Source organism: Diadema antillarum, unplaced genomic scaffold (assembly GCF_040938485.1).
Source record: "Diadema antillarum isolate AM-2024a unplaced genomic scaffold, OU_Dant_1.0 seq00001907_RagTag, whole genome shotgun sequence".
Classification (NCBI taxonomy): Eukaryota; Metazoa; Echinodermata; class Echinoidea; order Diadematoida; family Diadematidae; genus Diadema; species Diadema antillarum.
Window position 1 is genome coordinate 329,130 of NW_027272573.1, and position 23,372 is coordinate 352,501.

General features: G+C 37.4%; 1 protein-coding gene across 1 annotated transcript; it reads right to left on the reverse strand.

Moving 5' to 3' along the window:
- Positions 1 to 221: 221 nt before the first annotated feature.
- LOC139713120 (protein PBDC1-like) lies at positions 222 to 10,946 on the reverse strand. The gene is made up of 6 exons (XM_071624873.1): positions 10,744 to 10,946; positions 5,267 to 5,343; positions 4,416 to 4,475; positions 3,499 to 3,639; positions 2,400 to 2,511; positions 222 to 703 (listed from the first exon to the last, which is right to left on the reverse strand). The coding sequence occupies exons 2-6, from the start codon at positions 5,291 to 5,293 to the stop codon at positions 516 to 518; spliced, it is 528 nt and encodes a 175-aa protein (XP_071480974.1). The 5' UTR covers positions 5,294 to 5,343; positions 10,744 to 10,946; the 3' UTR covers positions 222 to 515.
- Between the last annotated feature and the right edge of the window lie 12,426 nt (positions 10,947 to 23,372).

Consider the following 23,372-nt stretch of genomic DNA (forward strand, 5'->3'; position numbering starts at 1 on the left):
AATTCAGATGATCAATTCCTTTGAGCATCATCCATGCAAAATTCCCTCTCTTTTTTGTACTCATATCAGATTTAAAGTGATATTAGGTGAGTTTAGAGCAAAGCATGTGATAAAAACTTGCATATGACAGCAAAGGCATCACAAATATGTGTTGATATGGTGATACAAGGCAACATACATTTCCACAGATGTGGTCTGACAGCATCGGTACACAATGCTGGGAGGTGCATACTTTCCTACATTGCTGTTCCGGCAAAAGGCTACTACTTGCTCAATAAATAACACTAGTTGGTTTCTTTTCTTCATTTCCTTACCCATTTCTCATAGAATTTATGCACCTGTACCACATACGCAGCTTTACCGGCAATTGAGCAAGACAAAGAAGTACCATTTCAAGCACTGTTGATTTGATGAATTCAGTTCACATAATTGTACTGCCATATGACACTGAAATGATTGCGACACAAAACTGTAGTATATCAAGCTGGACTCTGGGCAAGTCCAGAAACCATGTGCTATGAGGTGGCCACTGCGTCATTTACACCAGCTTCTTCGCTGCCCGCAACTTTCTCCTCCGCTTTCGGTGCCTTGACTTCGCCGGTAGTGTCCGCCTTGTCTTTGTGCTTGTGGACCTTCCACACAGCCAGATTAAGGCCTTCTCGATTTCGGGCCACTTCCACGGCAAAAAACTGGACTCTGGTCACTGGATCGAATGGGAACCAAGGAGAAACCAAACTGATGAGGACATGCCAAGCGTCAAAACAAAATGCTTCTAAAACCAACATCTTAATGATAATGAGAATTTGTGTACAACTAAATCGCACTTAAAGATATACATGTATGTGAATGAGCTTTAAGGGAGTGGCATCAAAGAGAGCTAATGCCTGGAGTTGAAGTCAGATGCCAGCAAACCTTGCAAATATTAAAAAACACTGTACTAGGGCTTTCTATAGCTCAGTCGGTAGAGCATCAGGCTAGCATGCAGAGGTCTCGGGTTTGAATCCTGTTGGAATCCCATTTTCTTTGCTCATTTTTTCACCAATAAAATATTAAAGAAATTACATGGGGACAATATTACATAAAACAGTAGAACAGAATTCCATGTGAGATTACGCGGTATTTTTGACCAAGCATTCTGAGCTTTGACGAGGTCATTTAGAAAAACTTGAAACTGTCCATATCTTGTGGTAATAAAAAAAATCCTTTCAAATATTCTGAATCCAGATGGTACATCAGGAACACTGTCAAAAGGAGAGATTTGGTCCTTGGTCCATTTCTGACCTTCCCTGAGAATTCAATTTTAAATCTTATGCATAAAGTTGCTAATAAACCAACAGACATTGTATGAAATTACCACTAATCTCATTAAAAGAGGCCATCATCCCCATCATTGAAAAGCACATGTTATAATACAAACTGAAATGTTGAAAAAAAAAAATGAAAAAAAAAAAAACCTAGATCATAGTAGTGCTCAGATCACTACCTACAACTAACCATTTACTTTGCCAAGTGTAAAATTCCATAAACATTTATCCAAATGCATTCACAAGTTGTTGCATTTGCCTACATTGAAAAAACCTTAGCCACCTTGGCAGAGGTAATTATAATGTGTAGAATAGCATTATTTCAGTTCAGTCCAGTATTATTTCTGCATTGGCACTGGATATGATTTTTTTTTTTCAAAGACATATTTATAAGACAACAAATAAAACACACAATTGTATAGGACATCAAGAAAGTAATACATATTTGTAATGCAAACCCTAGTCTCAATGATGCTGCAATCACCCATTCAAAAAGTTAAGCGAAATAAAAATAAAATGACTACATGGGCATGACTACCATGACACATAAGATGGGGTTTTCATATGATCACCTCACTCTCCTGTACTTGAACACAAAAATATCAGAACAATTTGTCCTCTGATTTTGCAATCAAATACCCAAATGTTTTGGTTAGTAAAAGATAAGCATACAAGTTTTTTCTCTGAGTTCATTTCATAAGAAGATAATGTTTAACAAATCAGCACGCAGCTCTACCTTAGATTTTTATCCAATGAAGCAAACACCTCATATCATTTGGTAGCAACTTATATTTCTCTTGTGGGAAAAGAAATAACTTAAAGCCCCACCAAAAACAAAACAAAAACAAAAACAAAACAAAACCATACCTGAAAGCCCCAGAACAAAATTAATTTATGTCAAATTTTGAAGATACACCTACAGCTACACCACTTCATTTGTGTTAAAGACTGAATATCAGAGCTGATCTAACCTTAGGACTGGAATTTCACTTAACCCATTGAGGACGGGCAGATTTTGCTACAAAACACACTTCCCATAGACACCTGTCTGAGTATAATAGGGACTAGTCTTCAACGGGATGAAGGTCCTCTTACCAAATACTGTGTTTTCCTCCGTATAGCCAGACTTGCAGTCAAGCCTCAGTAGAGTGCCAAAGTTGAAATCTTTGATGGTCCCGTCAAAGTGATTGCAGAATGGCCGCCATTTCTAGAGGAAAAAATGAATTCTTCGTACCGTTATTCACTGGCAACAACATTTTAATGAAACATGGCGGTGTACACAAAGTGCAAGAGAAAACTGAAAAGGGATAGCTATGATGTCAGAAAAGCTTTGATTTCTCCTAATCTGTAATGTGTTTGTATTCAATATTTGACAAACAATACACCTGTACAATGTATAAAAATACGCCAAACTGTGGGTAAACAGTTCAAACCCAATACTCCAAGACAAACTCTGTCCCTTGTTAAGAACCTAAATCCCCATTTCCTAAATCCAAAACATCTTATAACTATTACAATTTGTCATCATTTTCTTTTAGGTATATTTCTACCAAGTATCATCATGTAATTCTTGATGACTATCTTCTGTTTATCAAAACACATACTTAACCTACATACACCCGACTTAAAATTCTGGCTTATTCTGCAGTTAAGAATGGTAAAAAAAAATAAAGGTTGAAACATTCCAAGTGAAAAAACCATACTGGTTTTTAAATCATTACTACAATCTTTACTTGCATCATACCTCTGGTTACGGCTGATGATAATTCTTTATTATTACTGATGTAGTAACATGCACTTCTTCCAGGATGAACACAGACAACCTTCTATTGATATATTTCTGTACAAACTACCGGTATATATATATATTTGGAGAATTGTCTGCAGGCTGGGAAGGAAAGGGCAGAAATAAAGAATTTGATCATCTTGTGGTCTGATTTTTGACCATAATACAATGCTCTATCAAACATGAGCAAGTACAATGTATGTGCTCAGCACCCACATTGTACAAGCTCAAAATGTCAACATTAATACAAATGCCTTTTCAAGGTGCTCATTATTTTATGAACCATTAATGCATTGTTTTCTCTTGGCGTACACTCTAGAGTGCTTTTCTTCGCTGAATAAAACATGAGAAAAGCAGTAAACAAATCAAATCAAAACCGAACTGGCACTGTGTTCTGCCCACACATACCCTCTTTGCCGTATCACTTTTGAGCTCGTCTACCTGGAGCACTTCAATGTTCATGTCGGGGAAGTCGTGCCGGAAGTGTTTGTAGAGTTCGTCATCGTGCTTGGTCAGCCTCAGTTGTCTGGAATCTACTGATGAAACCAACTACAGACATGAAAGATGTACAGGAAGAAATATCACATGTTATCATTGATACGCATATACATGGCCAATTCTCTTATTCATTACACTGACATAGCTTATCACATTTTGAAAAGGTGAGATGCTGTCTTTAAAATACCCATTGCTATTAAAACATAGGTTGATGGAAGATACTCCAATACAGTGTGACTCTCTAGTATCACAATTGAGATTTTTTTTAAAATTGTGTTATAATTATACTGTAAAACAAGGAATTTTCGCGTGCACTTTAATTTCGCGAATTTCGCGAGCGCCAAGATTCCCGAAATTAAAATGCACGCGAAAGTCCATGTTTGCATTATATGCATTGAACGCCAGTGGTACTTCGCGAAAATTTCATGCCACGAAAAAGGCTGTGGGCTCCAATTCGCGAAAAATTCATGCCGCGAATATTTCATGTTTTACAGTATATATATATATATATATATATATATATATATATATATATATATATATATATAGAGTGTGAGAAGGGGTATCGACCATCGACCATATATATATATATATATATATATATATATATATATATATATATTCTTTCACCATATTGATAAAATACATTTGGAAATTCAGTTACAGCAAAGAATATGTTTAATTTAGAATGCTGTGGAAACTGCAGAATTTTCATAGTATAAAAGTCTGCTACAAACTTACAAAAAAAAAGAGATTCACTTATTTTTTTTTTCTTCATACTGCCTCTAATTTCCGCACTTACGCTGAGTGGAAGATATGATACTTACATTGAAGTAGGTTTCTGCATGGTGGTAGGCTTGCATGGCCCATGCCATTTCTACCTCTTCCTGCAAGGAAATAAAATATTCACAAATACATAGCATACTTGTGAAAAAAAACAACAACAATACATTCTCTCTGCAGGCACCCTGTATCACTGAAATGTGCATCCACACTGTCATGTAATATGCTTTTTCCTCCAACGCTGTATTCAACCTCCCGAATCGCTTTGTTTGATGTATCATCCGGGCCTTGCCAGTTGTGACATTGTGAATATTGTTGTCTATGTATCTACGAATGTGATTGTCTGTGCAAACAAAACATCACACGGCCCCATTGCCACGGAGCATGGTTGTTTCACCATACTATTCCTTGTAAGTTGAAGTTGGTCACTCTTATCAAAGGGGTACAGGATTTACAACATTAAATAATGAACATACTCTTTGATTTTCCGATTGGAAAAAAATTGGAACCATACTAACATGCCACCAATTTCTATCATACATTGTAGCTTACAGAATCCATGTGTGCTCTGTTAGTAAACTGTATCATCAAGAGGAACTTTACATTTCAAAGTGAAACAGTTCACATCAAATAATCTAAATATATTATCCATCTATCCACAAATCCTTTACATTGGCACAATCTTATACTTTAAAAATACAGTGTAGTTTAATTGCCCAAACGCTCAAGAAGAAAGTTCGTAACTCTGCTCATTGCATTCATTCAAATTTGGAGGCTTGACTTACAGTTACTTTGTTGGTCTCTCTTCAGATCTGCTTTAAATACTTCTAGTTTTTATCAGACACATGAAAGCTGTAATCATGGGGACTTCTACTGTGGGATAATCTTTACTCACGTTGTTTCCATAATTGTCGCCCGCCATGGTTACAACTTCCAAATCACAACCAAGAAAGCTCAATGGTTATCCTGCATCTGGAAGAAAGGAGTGAATGTAGAATGGATGAAAGAGCATTAAACAGAGCTATTGCTTCTTCCATAAATTCCTATCAATCCTATCTCCTGAAATCAATATGTAGGAGTAAAATCAATTGTACACACATTTTCTATCAAAAGATAAGAGAATGTTAGGAAACCAGAAGCTGCTGACAACTAGAAAACTAGCTTGGAGCATCATTCAAGATGGTCATGAAGTGTCACTACTGATAGTCCTGGCCAGGTTGAGAATTGATGCAATAGCTGTAAAGGGGAGGGATCAGTAGATTGGAATTTCAGAACCTTTTTTCCCTCCGTTGTGTAACACCAAGCAAAATACTAGATTCATGGTTCATTCAATATCAATCTGATCTCTTTCCATTGAAGCCACACATAGTTATCAGCACATGATCAACAAACTATTTAATGTAATGCACATGAATGAGTTCATCAGACTTGTTTGCTTCAATATTGTGATTTTTTTTTTATTGCCTTTCTTTCTGGGTTGATTTACATGACAATAAACATAAAGCAGTAATCTATGCCATTACAGAGTCCTTGGAATAGTTAATTATAACTAAGAAATGAATCACACTGGCTCCGTTCTGTTCTTGCATGATCTATATCATCAAGTACATAGCTCCAACGAAAAAGAAAAACCCTAATAGCTTAATACACATGTACACAGTATATTTTGCAGTGTTGTCATACTTGTATCTTTGGAAATTGTGCAAGTCAACTGATGCACTGTATCAACCGTATCACATACTGTAATATACACAGTATATTTTGCAGTGTCCTTGTTCTGGTATCTTTTAAAATTGTACTAGTCAACTTATAGCAATAATTGGGAAAGTAATGATTCATACAAATAATGCCCCCCCCCCCCCCCAAACAGTTAGCAGATGACACCCATTTGTGGCACTCCCATCCCAGTCCATAGTATACAAACATACTTTGCCTTGAGAGTTTCTGGTTAAAACTATAGGCAGAGGTTATTAAAAAATAGTATGATTCACTGAGGGGTGCAGGCCCGAAGTTAATGGTACTTTTGGAAGCACCGCACCAAGGCCTACATGTATAATTAGTTTTAACCAGAAACTCGAAATTAGGCAGAGTGGACATAGACATATATTTTATATTTTGGATCAAAAATTTAAACAAAAGAGGATTTTGTGAGGCGAGAAGTTGTTTGGTGGATGCGATGTTGTGGAAAGATCCTAAACTGACCATACAAAGCAGCTCAAGATTGTCAGAATTACTTCTTTTTTTTTTGCGATGTCACAATTGTTTTGTGAGAAATTGTTTTATGTACATTTCACAGAGTGACAGTTCAAAGCAGTATGCGATGTCAGAATTACTTTGTGATGTCAAAATTGTTTTGTTAGAAATTGTTACATTTCACATACATTGTAGTGGTGGTACGAAGCAGCATATGATTCCAGAATTGCTTTATGACATTACTTCACATACATACAGTAGCCTACCTACTAAATATTTGAAAAATTATCATATGCATACAAAAGATGTCACTTTGCAAATAGTACGCCATGGAGTGTCAAACATGCCAACAATCTGACATCGCTGAAAATAACATATGCATAATCATGTGAAGCTCTTTCAACCAATCACTAGACTGTACTAGAGAGAGGATAAATTTCTGATCCAAAATACAATATAAAATACCCACTACCAGGGCCACTGCACTGACTGTACTGCCACAGCATAGCACAGCTTCTAGATTATAGGATCTAGGGGTATACATCTAGAGTAGACAGAAAAATCCGTCTGCCCAGAGGAGTAATATTTTATCATTTTTTTTAACTTTCCAACACCCCCACTGCTCTCCTCCATAAGGTGGGGATTCCATAAAGCCAGACATAGCTAGTCCTATCCCTGACGACAAGATAAGATACAGACCGAGCGATCTTTCGGTCAAATTAGACACAGCTGCCTTTACTGGCAGAACTGATTTGTTGTAATTTAGGCCTAACATGATTACATACAGTATGAACCATAAAAAATGGGGGAATAGGGACAAGTTTAATGTTCTCATGATTGTATATTTTTTTCATGCAGCCCAAAGACTCAATCTTATGTGGGGATTTTATGTCCATGGCACTGTCACTTTTGACCCGAATTCAGGGTCAATACGGACAAGACTAGTTTTGATTCCCCCCCCCCCAAAAAAAAAAAACCTTTTTAAGAGGCAGTTTTTCCAATCCATCCAATAGATTGGATTAAGGTACACCAAGAGTTTAAAAATAATATACAAACATTTCAGAGCAATCTACTCCATCGTTAAATCAATCTTTAAAAAAAAATTGCAACAAAATGAGCGGACATACAAGAATGTGACCCATCGGGTCAAAGGTTAAGATTGGACAATAAGTCAAAACTTTATTAATCCATTGGATTGCACTAAAATATCAACCCACTTCTTCTCCAAGTGGCAAATCATACTGTACAATGTTAATCATACACTCTAGATTCAATGATACTTATATATCTACGATGTCAGGGTATTTCGGGGGTTCTTACGGTATTTGTAATCTGGCACCTGAAGTATGGGTCTGACCCAAACAGATGTGTTAATGGTGTCAAAACATGTAGGAGACAAAGAAAAAGGTCACCAATGTGAAATACAAGATCAAAAGTCCTTGTCTGTCTTAGGCAGAGAAAAAATTCCTAGAGGGTGGCAGGGATGCCAAGTTCAAAAAATTTTTATGAGTGAGATTTTCATGACTCGGCATCTCGGCACACGAATGTGTGCGCGAGCGAGGATGTGGGAGGGATTTTTCCCCCCTGTGGCCTCCCATGGTAGGGAGCTTTTTCAATTTTTAGCTCTTAATGGTGCGATCAGGTACATACTTAACTGTTAAGTGACTATTTTTTACTTATTTTGAAAGACAATAACATACGTTCAATTGCAACTATCACTTTAATCTTTTGAGCTAATGTATGCTCATTATTACAGGCCCAAGTTGCAGACTTTGCCCGATGCCTGATAAAAATGGGTGCCATGCATGAGATCATGAGATGGCCCCTAAATGCTGGAGTCTCACGCAGAATGCGTGAGACTTGGTAGCTCTGGGGTGGGGTTCCCTGACCCTTCTTGCCCTAATTAGGGACAAGACAGCAAAGTTCACTCTCATATCTATGAATCAAACAAAAGTGAAGCCACATTACCCATGATCTTATGGCTCTCTTATGAACATATTTTTTTTTAAATCACACTTTTGGAAATAGCTGGACATAACAAACATTTCAGGACAATTCATGACATTATAATTAATCATAAAGAAAGTTTAAAGGGCCAATCAAACAAAACAATGATGTCCCTATCCACCCCCATCTGAAGTTTTGCCCAAGACAAGATAAAATATGCCGTCATTTAAATTCCTGTTGGAATAATTATTTCAAATTCTAAGGTGTGGTGTAGGACCTAACAGGCTAGGTTCATGTACATTTTCAGCGAATTTCGTCAATCAATGGCCACAGGAGCAGAAAAGTTTTGACCACCTTGATTTTTTTTGTGTGTGTGATATTTTTGAAAACTTTTTATTTGGACCTCCTGTACTCTTGAAGAATTTTTTTCACATTAGGTAGAGTAAAACCACCAGTTTTCAGACACTTTTCTGCAACATTTGTTCAACTCAAATAATACATACAAAGTTACATCTACAACAATGTATGTCAAATATATCAAACTACTGTAAAAGTGGATATTTTCGCGTGACTAATTTTTCGCGCTTCGCCGGGTAAGTAGAGTTTTGCGTGTTTTTATTTGCGCGCTAGTTTCTGGTTGCGCGAAATGCGCGAAAATTTCAACACCGCGAAAATTTCCACTTTTACAGTACTTTTTCTTAATGTTGATTTTGTTAAATACATCATAAAATTTCACAAAATCCCAAAATATCATCACCTCGAAAATTCCCCAGAATCTGTACGGCCTCTCCAGAATTCAGACGCGCGCTATGCGCCTTCAATGTCAATACGCACACAAGGCCAATGAAAAATGCGCCGCGCCATACCTTTTAGCACTTTTTCAGCGACCCTGATTCTTAACGCCAGACTTCATTCACGTGTGTTTTGGAAAATTTGCACCGATTCTGTGTTTTTGATGGCGAAATTTAGCATTTTAGATGGGTTTTGGGAGGTGACTAAGGCATTTTCCTGTTGTGAACAACAGTGCCAGTATGTGAAATGATGTGATATGTGTGTGTTGGGACAATAGAATTTGCTGGCTTGTGATAAAGTGCATTAATAGGTGTCCGTATTCTGGAGGCTGACCGAAAACTGGGGGTTTTACCCTAGACCACTTTCTGGACAAGTGTTGGATACAGATGGTCCTTCAATCCTGTGAAAAAAAAAAGAAAAGAAAAAAAGTTCAAGAAAATATGAAATAGACTATGCAGATTCACAAAACTTTCCTTGATTTTGTCCCTGTTCACCCCATTTTACGGAAACAGAAATTATTTATAATTATAGACTACTGTAAAAGTGTTGAAATTTCTGTGCATTTTGCACAACCAGAAACTAGCGCGAAAATGAACACACGCGAATATTTCTGCTTGCCATATGTTCCAGTGCAGTAGTCACTGGTAACTGATGTCTTCATCATGTGGAATTAAAGGACAAGTTCACCTTCATAAACATAAGGATTGAGAAAATGCAACAATTAGTAGAACACATCAGGGAAAGTTTGAGGAAAATTGGACAATCGATGCAAACGTTACAAATTTTTTAAATTGTGTTGGAAGTGCTGGATGAGGAGACTACTACAGCTTGTGAGTCACATGCGTACAACAGTATAAAGAAAATGTAAAAGAAAATTCAACATATTTTCACTTTTTTCGCATAATAAAAGAGCACTTGACTTGCCTCTTTCTAAAGGCAGGGGGAATAATATTACCCATAACATTTGTCGGTAACGAGTCAGGGGAATGTGTACTTTTTTCAAAAAATGGAATTTTGTGAAATTCTCCTTATATTTTCCTTATATTGTTGTACGCATGTGACATCTAAGTTATTCATACACTGCAGTAGTCTTCTCATTCAGCGGGTACTGCACAAAAACTTCAAAAATTCATAACTTTTGAACGGATTGTCTGATTCTCCTCAAACTTTCAATGATGCGTTCTACTAATATTGCTACATTCTCTCAATCCTTATGTTTATGAAGGTGAACTTGTCCTTTAAAAACACACGAAACTCATTTTTAGTCTTCTACTCTTACCCAGGTCAGCAGGGTGCGAAAAATTACTCACGCAAAAATATCCACTTTTACAGTAGTTGAATATTCTACATAAGAACGGCAATCAGTGATTTACATTTACTCAATCATGACTACCGTCACTTACTTTATAAGACTTGGTTTCAATTTATTATTCGAGTTACCTGTATCGCTAAGACTTAAGAGCATGGATCACGGATCTATGTTGCCGTTGGTCTTTGATGTGGATAAGCGCATCAAGTGCTAGCACTAGCAGGACAGTCGACAGACAGACAGGTGACAGGTGTCGTGTAGGACCCCTGTGTAGGCCCGGCTCTAGTCCAGGATATGGAAACTCTCTCTGTCTTTTCCGTATCTCAGTGGAATCCTCGATGGACGATGATCTGTAAAAGTGAGCACGACGAGCTTTTTATGCTCTTGGACTTGGTCTGAAGGGCAATTTGTAGTTCGAATGGACTATCACAGCGTGCAAAGCACCCTTAGTTTCACTTGACAAAACCACATGCTCACACGGCCATATCGGTTCTATTTCACATCGAGTGTGGCTGTCGCGACGTCGTCGTCTTCGGATCCGCACTCGTACTACTCACTCTGATCTCTATCTATGCAGGGAGGTGAGACCTCCCTGATCTATGCATGCCCAATCCCCCAACGCAGCAGTTCCGGATTCCCATAACATTCAGTGCAGTAGGCTATGGACGACGAGGCCACTAAATGTAGTAGTAGTCTATACAGTGCATGTATCATGTAAACACGTGTGTTTTGTCAGTGCGGCTTCACTCGTAGGATTTGCCAGTATGATTCAAGTGTACCATGATGTATGACTGCCTATGACTGCGCGAACACTTTTTCTTTTTTATATCAATTTTTCAATCATTTAACAATGTTGATATTCATATGGATTACAATTAATTTGATAAGACCTTTGCAATTTTTAGATATGATATATTTACATGAAAACATGAACACAAATAAATTATTACTCTATGTAAAACACGGAAGGCATCAGCCTAGTAGCCTGAGTTGTGCGGTAGTAGTCTCAATAGCAGGCAGAAGCTGCGACTTTATTATGCGGAGCGGAGCAAGTCAATCAGTTCACCATACACAACGCGTAGACATGGACAGTGGTAGTCTCTAAGCACATCAACGAATGTACGACACTCGATCGCCCCTTCGTAAGTGTACTATGTGCGGAGCGAACAACGCAACGTAATGTTCATCGTGAGATATTGAGAGAAATATCGTTCTTGGGAATATGGAGACCAGTACTATTAACGACGATAAGATACAAGAAGGAATGGTGAGTGTAGATCACTGTATTTTGTCGGTTTAGTGGCAAATCTGTCTCGAGTAAAATGAGTTGCAAACGCGCATAAGCGATCTGAACACATCACGCATAACGGGAGTGCTCGCCTATTTGTATGACTGTGCAATGGTACTTTGTACAAGTCATCAGGGAGATTCAGTTCAGGGTTCGTGCAGTAAAACTAGCTACGGGTTCTGAACGCATTAATACAGTTTGCAGTCAAATATCGTTTGTGACATTGTGTGTCGTATCACTATTACTACTGATACTAGTTGTTGTCTGGACTAGATCTGCTTGGTGGGGCTAATCCATGCCCATACTATGGGCCATAATAGTCCACACTATGGTCCATGGCTATAAATAAAAATCCATAGACCTACAGTCAGAAACTTTGTACAGAGTCTAAATTTGATTAGTCTAGTTAGATCTATGACTAGACTTCTATGTCAATGCAATGTTGGGCAGTGCAGTAAGGTAGCAGTTTAGTGCCTAGTAATATGCAAACCCAAAAAAATGATGGCGCTAGTGCAGTTTTGCACTGGGCGCCTGAATTCTAGAGTTTCTAAAAGCAATTCTTATTCTAGCAATCTCTCGCCTGATGACAGTAACCACTCCGTCCATGATCGTATGTATTTCTGAAAGGTTAAAACACTGATGTCCCCTGGGGGGTGGGAGGGGGGGGGCATCAACTTTGATCAAGTGCAATAATGCTGCATATTCAATTCTTCAACTCAAAGCAATATGTGAACACCTTTTCTTGTCTCTCTTTGCAATTTGGGCTGGTTGTCTCTCTGAATCATCAAAATGACAAATTATACGGTCAATGGTTGGATTGGACTGTAGCGATCTCAAATTGATCACAGCAAGTTTTTCTATGGTACCGGGTATCCATAAGAAGATAATTTTGTTTCCACTTTCTGTCAGCTTGTACATGTACCTTGCCAGTACCAAGTCTTGCTGTATAGTGGTTGTATTAACAGCATAAGGCCTCCAGAGCACTTGTGCTTTGAAGTTTGTTGTTTAATGTGATATTTGTGAGCATTTGTGTATGATGTGAGTGTGCTCATGTTAAATGAAATCTGAATAAATAACATATTGTTTTAAAAAAATGTGTTTGAGTGTGCGTGTGTGTGTATTGTCTTATCTTTCTTTCTTTCTATCTTTTCTTTCATTTTTCCAATACATGTATTTTTATTTTTCCTTCCTTTTTTAGACTCCTTTTCCTTCCTCCCAACTTTGTTGTATTTCCTTTTTAATGTTTAGTATTTTCTTCTGATATATGTTCTTTGTTTCCTTGCTTCCATCTTTCCCTTCATCTACATTTAGTTTCTTTCTTGTCCATTATAAACAGGTGTATTATATTTTTCTCATCAAGCTCTCATTTAGCATCCTTAACTGAGAGTTGGAACTCACAGATAAATCTAATACATGTACCGATACATCCAAAAACTGAACATACATTGTAGTACCAGAAAAGAAAAAAGGTTTTACCAAGGTGTTGTATGTGTATCAACTCAATACAAAATGTGTATGTTGGCATGACAATAAAAAATGTACTATTATTTTACCAATTGATATCCATGGAAACAGGTGTAGACCTGCATACTCTATGACACCCACAGACAAGCAACAATAAAATGAAATAAAAAAGTGGCATGGTAGTCTCAATAGGCAAATCTGATCACTTTAACAAAAATTCATTTGAAGTGTTCAGCAAAATGATCCTCTTTAGAGTTAAAAATCACAGATGCTACAAATCTCAGTAAACTTTAAAAGCAACATGCTTGTTATCACATGTGACCTTTTTCTGCTCATGTGCAAAGTGGGACTATGAACTGTACAGGTTGAATACAATGGTAGGATGCATAGATCTGGGATTGGTTCAAAGATAATTAATTCCTTTTTAAAAAAAATCACAGTTATATATATATATTTTTTTTTCTGGATAAGAATGTACAACTTGTACAAGTGTGTACAATATACATGTAATGTACATGTACATAGTTAACATTTTCAGAAATCATTCAGAAACAATGGAAGTGCTTTAGCCAAAATGTCCTGATTGAGGGGGTTGTGGTTCCCATGAAGGGGGTCAAATAACAAAAGAAATGAGTTGTGTTTTGTTGAATTAATTTGCACTCAGGCTGTGTTCCCACTAGAGTGGTACAGATTATCAGGTAAGCACTATATCTGACCTGACAGTCCTTCAGAAACACTCCAGAAAGGACCTTGTAAACTCTACAGCTTGTAAATGAACCTTGAGCCATGCAGTCCATTAATTTCAACTCGTACTTTATTTCCAGTTCTCACGAAAAAACAAGAGTACCAGTTCTGGCCTATTATTGTCTACAGACCATAAAATTACAGTTGTAGAACAATCAAGCAGGCAGCAAGTGAGAATCATCGAAAATGATTACAAGTTACCATTGCACTAGAAAAAGTGTTCAGCAGTCATTCGGCCAGCATTATTTGGCAGTGAAAGGAAATTTGTTAATCATGGTGTAAAATGTATGCCTGGTCACATCACTTTTCATACACTGTTTTTTTGAGGTTGTACATTCTTGTCTGCAATACATTTTATGCACTGACTGTACATTATTAACTAGTGTTATCTCGTGATCTTCATTTGAAATTTTGTAGGTCTCAGGCAGGGTCATTATGATTTATTAATACCCAGGCCATAAAAAGATTCAATGACATTGCAAGGATGATTTCCTGAATAATGTTACCATGGCAACAGAAGTTTGGGCAGTTGGAATACTCGATGCTGACTCTAGTAGTGCTTATTCATGGTAAATTACTACTAATAATGTGTTTATAAGTACATTATAGCAGGGTGTACACTGTAGGGAATTCACCACAATGAAAGTAAAGACAACCATGCTAATAAATATGCGTAGATTATTTTCTTTCCATCATTTTTATTCTGAATTCACATCCTCTTCTTGAATTCTTCACCTTTATGCTGATTCTCCTTTTCTTCCCTTTATCCCTTTTTCTTCAGGCAGGAGAACAGTCATTACTCACCATTGCTATATTATATTCTGAATAAATGTCATTCGCTCCCATGCTCTTGCTGTGGTACTGATAGCAGCCGTGGTGAACGAGTGATGCGCTAGAACCAGTAGTGCAGAGGTGATGATGATGTCATCTTGAGATGCATTAACTGCTGGCATACTTGCCCCCTTAGAATGAGGACATTGTTTACTTAGCGGTGTGTGGACAGTAACCTGGTAATGCAGTCTATATCTTTGTTGGGGGGGGGGGGGGGGGGGAGGTAGGAGCAGGAGATGTCCTTGAGCACATGTTCATCTAAGGGATACAGATTTTGTACCATCAACAAAATCAGTCGACCTCACTCATGTCTCTGAAGGATATTGAATGTGATCTGCGTACAGTACAGTACAATTTGTATTAGGCCTACATGTACACGTACACCATGTAAATGTAGTCCTACCAGTGAAATGTATTCTTTTTCATTATCCATTCTCATGTCTGCTGTATTTGACCCATTTCTAGAACAGGCCATCAATTTTTGCATTCCTCAGTGAGCTGCACAGTCTGAAGCCATTTTGAACAGTGTCTCTTTCCAGCATACAATTCTTGTATGTGTACTTGTAGAGCTCTACATATATGTAGTAACCCGATAGTTCTCACCAACCGACGATGTGCCTCATCCGAGTACAAAATATGTTTGACTCCTGCTTTACTGGTATACATGCATGCATGTACAATGTATGGTCATGTACGTGAAAAAAAAATCTTGTGCTGATTGACAATACACATGAATTTTTAGCTTTAATTTGCATTGCATTGTACACGTATGAGCCCCCTTGATTTCTGCAATACCTACACTGTAAGATTACATGTATGTCAAATCTTAATAACAAACTGTCAATGGGTGTTTTGCATTAAGAAATTAATTCTCATATCATACATTTGTACATGTTGTGTTTGTTCTGGAACTGTGAAGATCTAATAGCATAAATCATAGTTATGATATTTCCATTGATTCTTCCCCAAGGACAAACTGTAAGTACAACTCTGTAATAGGACTTTCAAATAATACTGAGTACCATCTCATGTCAGTATTCTTTTGTTGGGAAAATGTGTTACTGTAAAATGAGGAATGTTTGCGTGCATTTTAATCTCGCAAGAGCGAAGATTCGCGAAATTAAAATGGACACGAAAGTTCTTTTCTACACTATATGCATTGAATGTTAAAGCAACTCGCGAAAATATTGTGTTTTATAGTATTTCTCTTGAAGAAGACCACCATAGGACTACCAAGGCACATAACATACCATTGATCCGTGAAGAAAATAAAAGTATTGTTTTTATACAAACCATGAAAGGTACATGCATCTGATTGATTAGCTAGTGGCTGATCACAGATTTCCCTCATGTATTGTATAGTAATCCTTGTGAAAGGGATTGTTTAACAATATTTCCTGTTTGAATGACGTGAACTACGGAGTGTCCTACAAATACATGTAGGCCTACATGCTGCCAGTGCCTCTGATATTTTGAAAATTTGAAGGTAGGAGAAAAATTGAGGTTAGAAATGTTACTAGCCAACAAATAAGATAAAAAAGGGGGATAGGATAGGTACTTGAGAGTGAGAAATGAGTCATTAAAAAGAAATCAATAAATGCAAGCTGCAGTTCTGTATACAGTGGGTTGTATTCTCTCTCTCCTCCACAAGAATGTCCACAGGCTGCTAATGGCTAAAAATATGAATTTTGATATTTCGTATGAATCAAGCCCCTGGCTCTCTTGTTCAGTCAATTGATGTGTAGGCTGCTGCCAGTCCTGATACTTAATCATGTCTACACTATGTATGTCTCTGTCTGTAGGTACACCTGTCCACGAATGAACCATTTCATGTTGTGACCACACAACGTCATTGCAGTGATGGATGCTAACAGTCTTAAAGGACAAGTTCACCTTCATAGACATGTGGGTTGAGTGAATGCAGCAATTTTGAGCAAAATCGGACAATCCGTTAAAAAGTTATGAATTTTTGAAGTTTCTGCTCAGTCACGGCTGGATGAAAAGACTACTATAGCTTGTGATGTCACATGAGTACAACGATATCAAGAAAGAATAAAGAAAATTCAACATTTCCATTTTTCTCGCATAACAAAAGAACACTCCACTTCTCTCTTTCAGAAGGCAGGGGGAATAATATTACCCAAAAGTCAGTAGCAAGTCGAAGAAATGTGCACTTCATTCAAAAAGTAAAGTTTTGTGAAATTCTCTTTTTATTTTCCTTATCTGTAGTTGTACGCATGTGACATCATACACTGTAGTAGTCTTCTCTTCCAGCAGTGACTGCGCAGATACTTAAATATTTGTAACTTTTGAACGGATTGTCCAATTTTCCTCAAACTTTCACTGATGTGTTCTACAAATATTGCTGCATTCTCTCTATCCTTATGTATATTAAGGTGGACTTGTCCTTTAAATACATGTATGTTTCCAAAAAAGACTTTATCAATTTACTGTTGTTGTTTTTTAATGGAAATGGCAAATTGTAATAAGTTTAAGTTTTTATTCACTTGGGGGAAAAATCTTTATTGCCACCGTCATAAAATACACAGCTGTACAGTTGTAAGTCTTGGTGCTCAGGGAATTCACACTATAATCCTCTTGTACTTTTCCTGCCCAGCATCTTTTCCTTTCTTTCTATTTATAATGTGTGCACTGGATGTGTTTTGTCTTGTATGTTTTGTTTTTGTTTTGGCATACATGTATTCCATAGTCGCGGGTTTTGGCATTTGCATTTTGATCTCCGTTGGAGTGCTTGTTTCATATTTTGAAGACATACATTGTAGACTGCTGGTTACAAGTGTACATTCTAAATTGATGTTTTCTTTGAATTGTTTCATCACTGTTTTGAGTGAATGAAGTGTCATACACAATGGAATTATACAAAGACATTATACAAAATTGTTTATTTCAAAAGCAAGTTATTGTTATGTGTATATGGGGATACATGTATAAATTACTCAGTGATAATGATAATAATATCAATGATAATGATGATTTGATAGCATATCATAGAAATAATAATCATAGTGTTCATATGATGAATAATAAAAAAAAATGATGTTGATAATAATATAAGATCATAATAGTATTTAATGGTCATCATGGTACTTACACACCCTGTATAATAAACATACAGATGACATATCAGCTTGTCCATTTAAGTCATGTGTACAGCTGTACAGCATTGACTTTGCCAGCACATTGTAACTCAACTGCACACATTTGCAGGGTTTTCTGATAGTCACACCAGATGCAGTACACCTAATGTGAGGATGAAGAGGTTAAATACAATTAGTGTACACATATAGTACATATACACAATGTACTTTTTGATGATTTGCTGCATAGTCATCTTTGCACTGCAGATAATTGAAAAATATATAGCGTGTCATGCTCCACCCCTCAACGATTCTTCTCTCATCCACCTCCTTGGTGCCCCCCTGCTTGAGTCTGCCTCCACAGTCGGTGTGGTAAGACTCCCCGAGAGGGAATCCTCCCCTGATTGATCGTGATAGTGAGTGACTGCTCTGCCCGGAATTTGGTGTATGCATCCTGTGTCATCACATCTTGCCCTGATGTGCAATTCCCTATGTCCCCTCTCTCTCGGCAGTGACCTCATCTGCATTTGCTATGCAAAACTCATCGTGCCTCCCGCTGTCTTGTGTGACAGCGTAGCCGGGAGGAATTTGTTTGCTTGTTTGTTTGTTTGTTTGTCTGTCTGTATTTGTACGTCTGTTTTTGTTTGTTTGTTTTGCTGATCCAGCTGCCATTCTACAACATTGTCAGTCTTCCTAATTGAGTTCGTACATAAATTTCAACACCAAAAGTGTTTAGAAGATGTAATGGTAAAGGAGAATTCAGTCTAAAGAAAGAGCTGTTATGAAAATGAAAACAAACAAGGCATCAGCGTACATGTGCCTGTGAAAGAGTGAGAAAGGTAGGACAATAAAAGATCCATTTGTGTTTTTGTATGTCAGTGTGATTTTAATATCCCATGCAATATTACAACTCGTATCTGTGACCCAAATCTATTTTTAGTTTGGCCTACTTCATAATGCAGTGTGATGGGGCCCAGTGGTTCTTTGCAGATGAGTCGTACAAATGTTGGAATGGGTGAATCATTGAGAAAACCAATTATTCTTGCTGGTCACAGTCTGTTCATCGACTTCTGGAGAATTTTGTGGGATCGAGGTTTAGGGACTTCACATTCAGCTGTTGATCATTATGTTTAACATGCCCAAAATTAAAGGTCATATTATCTTTTTATTGATCAGAGACAATTAGAGTAACAAGTAAATTTAAGGATATCTTTCTTAAAAAAAACAAAAAAACAAATGAACCGAACAAAACAATAAAAGTTGAATCTGTTTGGTGAGTGTACAAGATGTCATGATTTAGCTTGCACGGTAGTATACCACATGCCATGTATTCAGACATCAGCACTGTGCTGCAGCTTCCTGTGTAATAATCCCAGACTGGTGCAGGTACTGTATGAGAAGTTCATTACCCACAGGGCATGAATCATGGCCTGGCACGTCTTGCACAAGAGGGTTGTCTGGGATTGGTTCTGCCCGAGACCCTGGCCTATGTTCTCGATCTAGGCAGAGACTAAAAAGGGCACTTCATGAGGACAACAGGTGTGGCACACGTGTTGCGAGCGATAATGTGTCTCGTCAGTTTATCGTTCCCACTGATAACACGTTGCTACCATGCACTTGTACATGTACACATCTCAAAAGTGGCAGTCAACCTCTTTAAGACATACATTGTATGTGCATCTTGCAATTGGCGAGGTGTCTAACCTGGTAAAGTGTCTTAGGCGGCGTTAAAGTGCAATCCCGTACCATGTTGAAAATTAGATGGAATAAATGGGGTAAAAATCAGACAAATAGAATTAGTAGACTTTCGTCACAATGGAACATATTAAGGATAAGAAAGTTAAAATAGTTATTAAGTTTCACATGTTTTAGCTGCATTTGTTTTATCAATATTGTATGATTATCAACACAAGTTTCCATGTACATATTTTATCTGTGGACAAGCAAAATTTCCACCAAATCACATGTACAATGTATTTGTAATTAAGTTTTCACGAATTCTTTTACTGAGAAAAAGAACCAAAGTGCAGAGAGATTATTCAAAACTGATAATAGAAAACTGACATACATAATATGTCATGTTAGATATGTGATATTCACAATTTAGGTCTGAAAGTAATATCATTGTCCATGCTACTGTGTGCTGTAAACATGAATATTTTGCAGGATAATTGCTACCTGTAACACAAACATTGTACATTGTATCACATTCAATGTGGGATAATGCTAGTTTTTCTCTTAAATCTACTTCTTTTTCACTTGTGAGTGTGGTTCAAAATTAGGAATTTGACCACTCACAACATTTTCTTGCAAGTACCAATTAGCAGAATACTATATATGGCGCAATTCACTGGGTTTTATCACAAACCACCATGGGCTCTTTACCATTCAACTTGGCCATCATCCACAATCATTTACAACCTGGCGATACTGATAGCCAATTGTAAATGGTCCATGTAAAACCAGCAGCATGATTGATATCTCCTAGTTGGCAAATTTGGTCAGTTTTTAAAAATAGGTATACATGTACTGTTATGTAGTTTCTAGCCGCCCCCCCCCCCCCATCAAAACTGCTTTGTTGTCATGGTTGTAGTACATTTTTCCATTGTATCAAAGGATGTTAGTAGGATGGTATACAGTATCCGTCACAATAAAGTTTCACTTCTAACGTTAGCTAACGGAGATTATCGTTAGCTAACGTTAGCTAACGGAGCCGCCGGGAAGTCAGCTAACGTTAGCTATCGATAACTAACGTTAGCTGACTAACGTTAGCTATCGATAGCTAACGTTAGCTATCGATATCAACTAACGTTTGCTCATGTAGGAGTAGTGAGGGCTAACGTTAGACGGAGAATTTCGTCTGTTCGGAGTTTTATTTTACTGTTCAGTATTACGGTCCTCCTCCGTGCTCCGGAGATCGAGACACACGGAAGGCCGACATAATTTACAACGCTGCGTAGCGGGATGCACCACTGTCCCTACACTGACTATACGGACGTGATAGATCGGCAAAATTAATCTTATTACATTGTATGTATTATCTCATAAACACATCGGCAATCACGCTCACCGACTGTTCGAAAAAGCGAAGATTTGGGTGTAGTTTTCATGGAAAACACAGCTACCAGCTCGCGCTCGTCGACACTGTTCGCAAACTCACGATGCATACAGATACAGTACAATAAATCGTACACTCAACGATCTATCTTGACAGTGAAATGTTCATAATGTATATAACGTGTTGAGTGCAGGAAATCCCCTTCCCACATACTTCCACCTACCTGTACCAAGTACTAGCTCTGCCAACAGCATGTGTGTGTGTCGTGTAGTCACGCGCACGTGCGGCGCTTCTGAACTAGTAACTGATTACGGGCGAATCGGTTTCCGTGCTGATCATCCCACCTGTTGTACAATGTACTTAGCCTTCAGTTTGTATCATTATGTAATTTGGAGGGGGTTCCGTGAAGCCAGACGTACCAGTGATGCCCACGGAAAATATCCCCAACGATAATAATACTGATACAATGTCAATGTATTTCGGTAGCCCAGCGACCTCCGTGATATAAAGTAACGTTCCGTGTACTGAAAAACATTATCAACGTTTGTATAGGACTAATTTTTTCCCATAATCTGTTATTGATTCCATATTCAAAACAATTTCACAACAAATCAAATCACATGTATTACAAAATCCACGATTTAGCATGACATAATTATAATGAAATCAAACCAAGCTGTACTTTCAGCAGAAATAGTACATTCGTAAAGAATGTACAATGCACCAGAGAAAGAAAACATCATACACTGCTTACTTACTTTCGTTAAAATCAAATCGAACTGTACTTTCAGCATGACAGTACAATGTTAGGCCTAATGTTAGAACTAATGTGAGGCCTAACCGATACTTGGGGTGAAAAGCGGCGGTTCGCCGGGCAGACCGATCGAGTGTATCGCCATTTTATTAGGTGATCCGAGTATTTAATTTTTTTTTGGACATTTCCCTGTCTTTTTTTTATTTCGATGTCGTTTCCGATCTTCATTGTGAGATCGGCAAGCATTTATGTTTAGCTAAGGCATTTTTTTTCTCTCTCTCTCTGCTGAGAAGATATCGAAGCGTGGATGAGCGTCGGTCCCGTAATTTTGAAATGAATTCTATACCTCTCAATGTGCACCAACACTTTATTTTTTTCTCTCTTTACGATCGCCAAGCTATTAAAAGTGTTTATACTGAGTATTTACAGGACATTATTTGCAGGTTTTCCGAAGAAATATAATTATAACAGTATGACATTTTATGCGCGCGGGTACCGGGTGTAACTTGACAGTAAACGTGCCTAGCATGTTCAATACGCTGTTAATCTTGCAGTTTATTTATATGCTACGGTAGAATGACTGAATATTATAAAGACTCACTTTTAATTGCAAATAGTTATGTTTATACCTATACCGAGAAAAAAAAAACTTTCATTTTCCTTTTTCTATTAAACAGTAAACGGCATGTATGAAATACAAAAACCAAATCAGCTAACGTTAGAGAGACAAAACTACATGTCTACCGGGTAGCCAGCGAGTTTTTCTCTGTGTAGGCCGAATTCAGTGGGTTTTATTCTGCAATTGCATTCGCTACGAGGTTTTGGTATCATACATTAAAGTAGAAAAATAACAAAATTCAAATGTTGATAGTTGTAAAATATTTCATTATGCATGCTACATGCAATTGACACGCTTCATCGTGCTTGAGACTGGAGAATACGGTTGTGTTGCCATTATTTTCGATTCTATAAGTTCCGTGCACATCGCGTTCGATACGCGGATGAAGTGCAAAGATTGTGAACATTGGTCTTAGATTGATATTTGTACTTACTTATAACTCCACACGTTCAAACCTTCATCGACATAATGATTCATTATAGCATCACTTTAATTTCATTTTGTCTTCTTCTCTTAAACTCAGTTAATGGCAATGCCATGTAAGAAAAGCAAAAACTAACGTTAGCTAACGTTAGCTAACGTTATTCTCTTCTCTCAGGCAGTTCTGCACTAACGTTAGCAAACGTTAATTTTGATACTGAAGCATGTCAATTCGTTCTAGAGCATATACATAATGAAATATTCTTACAAGTATCAACATTCGCATTTTGCGATTTTGTCTACTTCTATGCATGATACCAAAACATTTTGAAGCAAATGTAATTGCAGAATACAGACCATTGATACCAAAGAGAAAATTCGCTGGGTATCCGGTAGAGACGTGCAGTTCTGGTCCCACTAATCTAACGTTAGCTAACTAACGTTAGCCATTGTGGTTTTTGTTTTTCATACATGCAATTAACTA

Bases quoted from the DNA above. Each gene is read 5' to 3' on its own strand.
- LOC139713120 (XM_071624873.1), bottom strand. From the start codon at position 5,293: ATGGCGGGCGACAATTATGGAAACAAC. The intron at 2,512-3,498 runs GTATGTGTGGGC...TTTTTCCTCTAG, and splicing joins AAAGTGATACGGCAAAGAGG to AAATGGCGGCCATTCTGCAA. The intron at 704-2,399 runs GTAAGAGGACCT...CATTCGATCCAG, and splicing joins GGAGGAAAACACAGTATTTG to TGACCAGAGTCCAGTTTTTT.